The sequence below is a fragment of the Mandrillus leucophaeus genome, unplaced genomic scaffold, assembly GCF_000951045.1.
Source record: "Mandrillus leucophaeus isolate KB7577 unplaced genomic scaffold, Mleu.le_1.0 Scaffold46, whole genome shotgun sequence".
In the NCBI taxonomy this organism is placed as follows: domain Eukaryota; kingdom Metazoa; phylum Chordata; class Mammalia; order Primates; family Cercopithecidae; genus Mandrillus; species Mandrillus leucophaeus.
The window spans coordinates 2,465,439-2,475,388 of record NW_012104920.1 but is presented as its reverse complement, the minus strand read 5'-3'; the positions used below and the strand labels follow the sequence as shown (position 1 = coordinate 2,475,388).

The following is a 9,950-nucleotide window of genomic DNA, read 5'->3' as shown; positions in this document are numbered from 1 at the left end:
AGCTCACTGCAAGCTCCACCTCCCGGGTTTACGCCATTCTCCTGCCTCAGCCTCCCGAGTAGCTGGGACTACAGGCGCCCGCCACCTCGCCTGGCTAGTTTTTTGTATTTTTTAGTAGAGATGGGGTTTCACCGTGTTAGCCAGGATGGTGTCGATCTCCTGACCTCGTGATCCACTCGTCTCGGCCTCCCAAAGTGCTGGGATTACAGGCTTGAGCCACTGCGCCCGGCCTCCTTACATTCTTACATGCTATTGTTACTGTATATTTTAAATGTGTGAGTACACATACACACGCATCCATAAAACATCAGTATTGTTTCATACAGCCAATATTCACTTTAACCCACCTATTTACCTATTTTTAAAATTCATGCCTTCCTATATTTCTGATCTTCCATCTGTGACTGTTTTCTTTCTGCCCCCAAAATACTCTTAATATTTCCTACAGTGAAGGTCTACTGGTAATTCAGCTTTGTTAGGAAACTCTTTCCTCACCTTGCCTCTTGATGTATCTTTCACTGGGCTTAGAACTCCAGACTGGTGGTTCTTTTCATTTGGAATTTTAAAAGATATGCCAGGTCTTCCAGTTTCCACTGTTTTTGCTTATCTTGATTTTTCTTCCTCCAGCTGATTTTAAGATTTTCTCTGTCTGAGATCTTTCAGTAATTATTATGTATGGATTTCTTTTTATTTTTCTTGTTTGGGGTTTTTGGAGCTTCTTAAATCTATGACTTGATGTCTTTTGCTACTCTGGGGAAGTGACGGCCATTATCTCTTGGGATGTTGTTTCTGACTCATTTTCTCTCTCTCCCGTCCTGAGATTCCAACAACATGTTAGACCTTCTCACCTCCTCTATGTCCCTTTCCCTCTCTTCTTCACTTTTCATCTTTTTTTGTGTGTCTCCGGGAATCACTCTGGATATTTTCTTCTGTCCTATGCTCCAAGTCTCTAATTTTTTCTTCTGTTGTGTCTAATTTGCTATTGAGCCCAACCAATGAATTCCTCATTTCAGAAACTTTATCTTTCATTCTAGAATGTCCATTTGGATTTTGTTTAGTTCCCAGTTCTATGCTGAAGTTCTAATTTGTGTCTTTTATTTCTGTGAATGCACTAGGCACAGTTATTTTAATGTCTGTGTCTGATAGCTCTAATATTTGTATCTGCTGTAGGTCTGTTCTTGTTATTGTCTTGTCTTTCTGTTGCCTGGTTATTTTTCACCATATACGCATATTTGACAATCGTAGAAATAACTTGATTCCTAAGATGATGTTATTTTCCTCCAGAGAAAATTCATGTTTTCTAATGTGTGGTACCTGTGGGGCAGTAACAATCTAGAATCACCTCAATCCAGTCTGAGGTAATTTGGAGCTGAGTGGAGTCCCTGAGAAGGCCTATTTATATCCAGGTCACCTGTACTTCCAGAGTGCAATCTTTTGGGGGCCCAATTAAAAGTGAGGAAAGTTCACTAGGACAATTCCCCCACTTTGGCAACCCGTGAATTCCAACCTCTGTCCTCTGATTCCAGCCTCTGTCCTCTGTTCTGAAAAGGCTGTCAGAAGTGCTGCTCATCTCCCTCCAAACTGGCTATCCAGTGCTCAACAAAGGGCTAACCTCCCCAGGGCTCTGTCTTCTCCAGGACCCTGGCCCAGTTATTCTTCATTACCTAGTTAACTTCTTGATGCCTTCAAGAATATAGGTTTTATTTTTAATACAGCTTTTCTATTAAAAGTAATCCTCAGTGGGAGAGGTGGTCCAGATTACCAAGTGCGTCATCACTAGGAGCAGAAGTGATTACCTCGTTTTTATATTTGCTTCACTTTCTATATTCCTATCACTAATTTATACCTAAACTGCGAGAGAAATACAAGGGTACTTCCATTACATTCCAACACATTAGGTAAAGTATCTGTTTTTCTTCTTCCTTTTTTAATCTTCCCCGTTCTGCTTTTCCCCTTGTGGAGCCATCCCTGCTGGAGTATTCTGTCCCACTACTCTAATCTGGATTAGTTCTTTCCTATGCTCACTGAAAAATCTTATCCGGGAAAGGCTTTTGCCATTCTTCTGGAAGTTCCACTGTAAAGTCTAAGTTTACTAAAACCCAAGTCTTCCTCTTTCTTAATGTACATCTTGCATTGGTAATTTAGATCTTCCAGTAGCATGGGAATTAAATTTTTAAACACTTTGCCCACCTGAAAATGTGTTTTTGGTTTTTTTAGAGATGTGGTCTCCCTCTGTCACTCAGGCTGGAGTGCAGTGGTGCCATCTCAGCTCACTGCAGCCTTGACCTCCTGGGTTCAAGCAATCCTCCCACCTCAGCCTCCTGAGTAACTGGGACTACAGGCATGTAGCATCATGCTCAGCTAATTTTCTATTTTTTGTAGAGATGAAGTTTCACTATGTTGCTTGGGCTGGTATCAAACTCCTGGGCTCAAGCAATCCTCCCGCCTAGCCTCTCAAAGTTCTGGGATTAGATGTGAGCCACCATACCCAGCCCTAAAAATGTTTCTGTTCTATCTGCCCTTATCTTTAATTGATAATTTATCTGAGCACATAATTCTAAGTTAAATTTTGGAAGTAGGCTCTAATATCTTCTAGCTTCTGGTGTTGCTACTAAAAACAATATGCCATTCTCATTTCTGATTATTTGAATGTGTACAGTTTTTATCCTCTGGAATCTTTTGCCATCTTTCTTTTCCTTATATTGAGATGCTCAAATTTCCTTTTCATAATGATGTGCCATGGTGTGTTCTGTTCTGTTGTATTCATTTATTCCTTCACTCACTCACAAGAGGACAACTGATGAACCCTTTCAATCTAAAGACAGCCTTCTGGGAAATTTTCTTATAGCATTTCTGTGATAATTTCCCATTGCTCCTTTTTCCCTTTTCTCACATTCTGGAACTCCAGTGATTTAGATGTTGAATCTCCTAGAACAGGCTTCTAATTTTAAAAATATTTCTTCTCTACTACCTAGTTTCTTGTCTTTTTATTCTACCACTTGAAACATTTGACTTTTTTCTTTGGATCCTTCTAGTGAGTTTACTTGAGCCATCATGTTTTTAATTTCTAAGAACTTTCTTTTCAGTCCCTGAAAGTTCCTTTTTTATAGTATCCTGTTCTTGTTTCATGATATAACAGTTTCACTTAGCTCTCTGAGAATATTAATTCTCGCCTGTTTTTAATGTTTTATTCTTCTCACTGTATTGTCTGCTTTGCTTCCTCAGAGTGCTTATCTGTTATAATAGCCTACGTATCTTTTATCAAATGTCTGGTCATCTCAGCTGTCTGCTCATTTTCAAGAACAAGAATGTCAAGCAAGCCTCCTATTTCCTGGCTCACCTGTTGATACAGTTTGTATAATTTGTTCCCGCTCAAATCTTATGATGAACTGTAATCCCCAGTGCTGGAGGTGGGGCAAGGTGGGAAGTGTTTGGATCATGGGAGAAGATCCCTCATGGTTTGGTGCTGTCTTCATGATAGTGGGTTCTCATGAGACCTGGTCATTTAAAAGTGTATGGCATTCTCCCCCACCCCTTGCTTGCTCCTTCTTTTGCTATGTGATGTGCCTGTTCCCCACTTCGTCTTCTGCCATGACTGTACGTTTCCTGAGGTGTCCCGAGAAGCCAATCATGTGCCAACACCATGCTTCCTGTAAAGCCTGCAGAACTGTGAGCTAATGAAACCTCTTTTCATTATAAATTACCCAGTCTCAGGTATTTACAGCAATGCAAGAATGGCCCAATACACCTACATACATGCATTCACAAGCATCTGATGCTTCTAATTCCTGAGTCTCAACCAATGTTCTTTACAGAAAAACTTGGTTCTTGCCTTCCTCCTCATTAGGCACTTAGCTTTCTCTAGCCTGCTAAGTCAGTCACCATTTGTCTAACTACTTTATGGCTTCCAAATTCTTATTGGTATTTCTTGTTTGCTGTCATTGATGGTTTCATGTCTTTTATTCATTCTTGTAATGACATATAGTGGGATAGAGATATAGGAAGTAAAGAGAAATACATACATTCATTTGTCCTTTTCAACCAGAATTCACTTGATTGTTTTTCAAGCCAGGAATTCTTAAGAATTTGCTTTTAATAAAAGCACTGTCACCTTCAGCCTTTCCTTCCACATCACTCTTTTATTTGCATTCAGTTTATATCACCTGCTCATGCTAATCGCTGGAAGTGCTTTTCTTCAGGTATAATGAGGAATAAAGACATTAAAAGAAAGGAAAAAACTCAACTTTCTCCTTACCCAAGAGGCTTTAGATGAAGTCAACTGTCTTTGGATGCTTTTTAAAGATCTGATCAACATAACTCTCATCTTTGGAATATTCAAACCATAAACTAAAAAAGAAGAGATAGAGGCTCATGCCTGTAATCCCAGCACTTTGAGAGGCTGAGGTGGGTGGATCACCTGAGGTCAGGAGTTCAAGACCAGCATGGGCAACATGGTGAAACCTTGTCTTTACTAAAAACACAAAAATTAGCCAGATGTGGTAGCCAGCACCTGTAATCCTAGCTACTCGGGAGGCTGAGGCAGGAGAATTGCTTGAACCCAGGAGGTGGAGGTTGCAGTGAGCCAAGATTGTACCACTGCACTCCAGCCTGGGTGATAGAGTGAGACTCCATCTAAAATAAAATAAAATAAAATAATAAAAAAAGAAGAGATAAAAACCAAACAGAGCTAGACTGTTCACACGCACTGTCACTTGGGGTCAAAGGACAGCAGAGGAAAATACTGTAAAAATCCAGGCATATTTTAATAGCTCTGTCCTCTACATTTTAACCTGTTATTCCTTACAAGCTGAGAGATTTTCCCTACATTTACCTAACAACTGTGAACAAAATGTATCATTTGATCAGGTGGTAAGAACACACCAGGAACAGTCTATCTTCCTTGGCTTGCTTTTGCATTTCCCAATATCCCGGTTAGCCTAAGCAAGTCGGACAGGTTACAAGAAAATGAGTACATATGCTACACGAGCATGTGTTAACAAAAGGAAGCAAGTCGAGTTTACTTCTTCTCTTCTCCCAGATAATCCTTAAGAATACATGTGAAGACAAATGTGTGTCTCTACCAGAACAAAGCATCTCATATACTTTGAAGGGTACTATGATATATACCAAAGAGAAGTCTCAGGACTTCAGGGTCAACCTGAGGGCTTAAACACAAGTGATTATCCCTGATCCCACCCAAAATCCCACTTAAATACAAGAAAATAGATACACAGATACATACATTTACAAAAAGAGACACAAGTGGATGTGAAATGTCCAAGACTTTCAGAAGATAAAAGCACACAGAAGAATCATAACTCGTTTAGCAGCATAGAGGGAGCTGAAACCTAAGAGTCTGTAAGCGGGGGGTGGGAGGGATGCCAGGCAAAAACAAGCCGGTTTGCCCTATAAAATATCATGAAGGCTCAGGAAGTGAGAGTGCTGAGAATCATGAAGGCAGAGTGCAGTATGGGGTAGAAAATGAGGAGACTGGCTGAAAATTTGCAGAACAAGCAGTTGGACTGACACACTCCACCCCTATTCTGGCAGCTAAGTGACAATCCCTTCTCCACCTCCACAAAAGAAGGAAGGTATATTCTTTGGAAAAAATAAACCAGTAATTTTAAATTCAGCCAAGTCATCAATCAAGTACAAAGGCAGACACTTTCACACTTGTAAGTTTCAAGAAATTTCCTCCAATACACAAAGCAGGATATGCTCCATCAAAATAAGAGAGTAAACCAAGAAAGCAGAAGACAAGGGCATCAGAAAACAGGGCATCTATTACAGGGAGATGTAACCGAACATGAAGGGTGAGGAGGAAGGAAAGCCCCAGGATGAAAGCCATCCAGTAGATCTGGAGAGCAGCCGCCCGGACTCGGGTAGGAGGAAAAGGGGTCTCAGGAGAAAAAGTAAGGGTGGGGCCGAGTCACAGAGATTAACTGATACTTTTGATCCAGACAAAAATTATATTATTGAGAGGTTGGCTACTGTGTAGGTAGAGTTAACAAACATATAAAATAACTAGCAAATAAAAAGAAATGTAATCATAGTATACTACTATTCTACTATATAAATGTAATCATAGTATACTACTTAGCTCAGTGATGAAAAATATCTTGCATGTTTGTAACAAGGTGATAACTTGTGAAGAATTTAAATGTGGGCCCTATTTAAAAAGAACAGATTTACACATATCTTTTAATTAAGTATTTGTACACTAAAAAAGGGCTACCCATTCTTCAAAATTTAGTAGCTACAGGATCTTGTTTTGTGACTCCACAAGACTACGTTACCCACATAATGAAAGAAGGAGAAGGGTTAAAGAAAATATTGCAAAATCAGAGGCCTGCTACTGATAAAAGCAAATTTGTCCCCACCAAGAAGATTCCACAGTCATGGCTGTTTCCTGCCCAGGAATATTTTGTGTTCTCTGATGGGACAACATTAGCATTAACAGCAACAGGAAAGCAGCTCTGACTGACTCCTGAGTATTGTACTTCTATTGCTGGGGGCTGAATGTCCGTGTTTCCTCCACATTCGTATGTTGAAGCCCTAACCCCCAGTGTGGTAGTATCTGTGGTGGGGCCTTTGGGAGATAATTAGGTTTAGATGAGGTCATGAGGGTGGAGGTCCCTCAATGGGATCAGTGCCCTTCTGAGAAGAAGAGACCAGAGTTCCCTTTCTGTGTCACGTGAGGACACGGCAAGACGACGGCCATCTGCAAGCCAGGAAGAGGGCCCTCAACAGACACTCGATCTGCCTTAGACACCCCAGCCTCCAGGACTGTGAGAAATACGTTCTTGTTTAAGTCACGCAGTCGATGGTATTCTGTGATGACAGCCCGGCTGACTGGGACCCTCTGCCTAGGAAAAGGAGGCTGCAGAGCACCCCTGTGGATGGCACCACCCATGCTGTTTTACGGTTCCCTGTGTCTGAAAATAGAGAGCCTGTCTCCCAGCCCAAGAACAACCACTGCAACTCCAGGGCCCCAAAGCCTGGAATAAGACCTTGGCTAATCCTTCCTCCAGCCTTTTCTAAGTCAACAATTTCGCACTTGGTTCCTAAACAGAAGACCGCAACATTTCACTGACCTCTCAGCTATCAGCCACGGGTTGAAGGAGCCTACAGCCTCATGAGATACGATCCGAAGGTACTGCTCAAAACGACTGCAGTAGTCGCCGATGCTGTGCCGCATACCGGGTGGGACAAAGAGGGGAGCTCGGCCTTCTTTCTGTTGAGAATCTTCTGCAAGGGAGAGAAGGGGGGCCTCTCTTTTCTCTGCTCCCTCCTCTGTTCCCACACTTTCATCCAGGGAACTGAGAACAAATAAAAGTGATGAAAGCATTCAAGATCATCTGTAAGCATGGCTAAACTGTTAATTTACCCTCATGGTTTGATAGCCAAAGGCTCATCTTGATTTCTCTTTCTCACAATGAACAAAACTCAACATCCTAACAGCATATATTGCTCCCCCTTTTCAATGAACCAACCCTCAACCCAGTGGGAATACCCGTCCCTTTGACAACAGCATTCTTAAAATCGTGCAGTGAATATCGCTACAACCTACATGTACTGATGTGATGCTTTCCACATTAGAAAACAGCTAAATGTTACTGAACATGGAAAAGCTCCTCAAGATGCAACACATTCAATGCCCATCTTGTAAACATGCTATTTACTCAGCCACCCTGGACTTTGGCAAGATCTTGCTCAAAGGAAGAATTTCTCTCTGTCTTATGGGAACTGCAGGAATTCAAAATCTAGTAACATCAAAGGTGACCAACTAGAATGAAATCAAAAGTGTCTCTGCCACTTACTTGCCATTCCAGGGCCTTTCTAACATGATGTTCACGGCTGGATCCTTGCGCTCCACTGTCTTCGTGATTCTGATTAGCTGAGGAGACGGGGGCTTTTCACTTACTGCTGAGATTTTTTGGTCTAGAAAAGGAGGGTCATAAAATCACTGCATATAAAGAACAGCTGGTGTCCACTTTAGAGCCGTCCTAGTGGCCAAGAACCTGAGAGCAAGTTACATGGACATCTCTTAGGCACGATGGGGTTGGCTAGCAGGGCCATGGGAAAACGCCCATTTTAAATGCAGAGGTGAATTTCTATGTTACAAAGAAACCAATGCGGAATCAGTGTTAAGAAATAATGAACTTGCTCTGAGGAAGGTTTCTTAAGGAGGTCTATGAAAAGCCCCAGGCCACATGGCTTCCATTAGGACCCAGCCACCCACTACTCAAGGCGTCTTAAGCAATTGGGTTTTTTAACCTTTAAATGCTTTGATTACTGAAGAAGAAAAAAAAAAAAACCACTCACACCTGAACACTTAATTAGTGGATTTAATTTGTCTCTGGGCAATGCTGAAAAAATCTGCATGATGATAGTCAAAACATTAATTTATTAACTATAACTTGCAGGCTTGACAGCTCTGCTGAGTTTCAGATTATTTATAATTTTAAACGTATTTCAAGTGTAGGAAGAAAATTTGTCCTTCTCTGAAGTGGGGAGCATCTGTATGTCAAGCGACTTGGGTCACATTTACATGCTTATGATTTCTTGCTGTCAGACAGAAGTATGACATAAGTCAGCTTTTGTAAAACTATTACTGAGAGTGCAATCCAATTTTCAATTGTTCTCAGAGGGGATAAGAGACATAGATACTGCACAACGCAAAGATCACTTTGAATTGGGTTTTGTGATGAAGTTAAACAAACAGAACAACCAGAAACGAGACTTACAACAATTCCATGATTCCAGAATGCGTCCAAAACCTCGTTTCAGTTCTTAGTGTCCTAGAGAGCCCCTTTTAAATGCATACCTAGACTCTGGGCAGAGTCACAGATAGTGACTAATAACTTAAATCATCCTTGAAAACAGAGAACACTAAGTTCTCTGTAAGACTGTCTTCTACATGATGCAACCTAACTTTGTGGCCAGTGGCCAAACCATCAGGGAAACGAATTGCCCTCCAACACTTTCCTTTCCTCTGCTTCCGCACAGAAAGACGCCAAAATGCCCAGGGCTGACTCAACAATGATGAAAAGGACCCTTGCCGGGCCAGCCCCATTATAGGCACGGTGAGGAACACACAATGACAACCTCTCTGCTTTCAAAGAATCTGTGGCTCAGCTGAGAGAGACCAGACACCTTCACAAATACCTTGAACACATGGTAGGACATGCCAGAAAGTGCTATGGGCGTTCACGGGCCAGGAAGGGAGCTAAGTTCCAGTGCAGAGATGCCAGGGAAAGCACAGGCCGAGCAGGATCACTGAGCCCGGCCTTGAAGAATGGCTTGACTATTATATGAGGATGAAAATGGAGGCTGGAGGAGGATTGAGGGGAAGAGAGAACAACAGGAGTAAAGCACAGAGCACTTGAAAATAGAGAGCACACAAAAGGCAACACATTAGTGTTTTGTTGAGATGGCTCATCTTTTGGTCAGAATTTGAGAGGGAGAGTCCTTTTTCTAACACAATACCTCAAAGTCCTATTTTACATGATGACATGTGACACAGGCTGCTGTGGTAAACCTTCCATCCCCCATTTCCTTTTGTCTTCATGAGGGAGTACTCAGGGCGCTTACATTCCTTAGAGGTAATGTTTAACCACACTTTACTCTCCTCCTCTTCTTGAGTAAGGCAGTAACTGATAAGCACAAGTCAAACAGAATTTGAGTAACATTTCCCAGCCAAAGTGGTGACAGTAACCTAGCCATTGCAGCCCAAATACAAATGTATACATTTTGAAAAGTGGAGGAGAAAAGCAAAAGTCTTTTCAGTAAATGGAACTAGAACACATGGACATCCATTAGGAAAAACCAAAATGAACCCCAACCTCTACCTCAAATCATAGGCAAACTTTTATGCAAGATCAATCCTAGACCTACACATAAAACTAAAACCATAAAGCCTCTAGAAGAAAACAAGAGACTCTGTTCTC

The 9,950-nt window shown here is 41.5% G+C and overlaps 1 protein-coding gene across 3 annotated transcripts in view; it reads right to left on the bottom strand.

Moving 5' to 3' along the window:
- Positions 1–9,950, bottom strand: part of KIAA0753 (KIAA0753 ortholog) — a 65,506-nt gene that overhangs the window by 4,054 nt on the left and 51,502 nt on the right. For all 3 annotated transcript variants that reach the window (XM_011994648.1, XM_011994650.1, XM_011994649.1), the window contains 2 exons: positions 7,821–7,941; positions 7,095–7,319 (listed from right to left, as the gene is read on the bottom strand). In XM_011994648.1, coding sequence (XP_011850038.1) covers positions 7,095–7,319; positions 7,821–7,941 — 346 coding nt within the window. The remainder of the gene's footprint in view (positions 1–7,094; positions 7,320–7,820; positions 7,942–9,950) is intronic.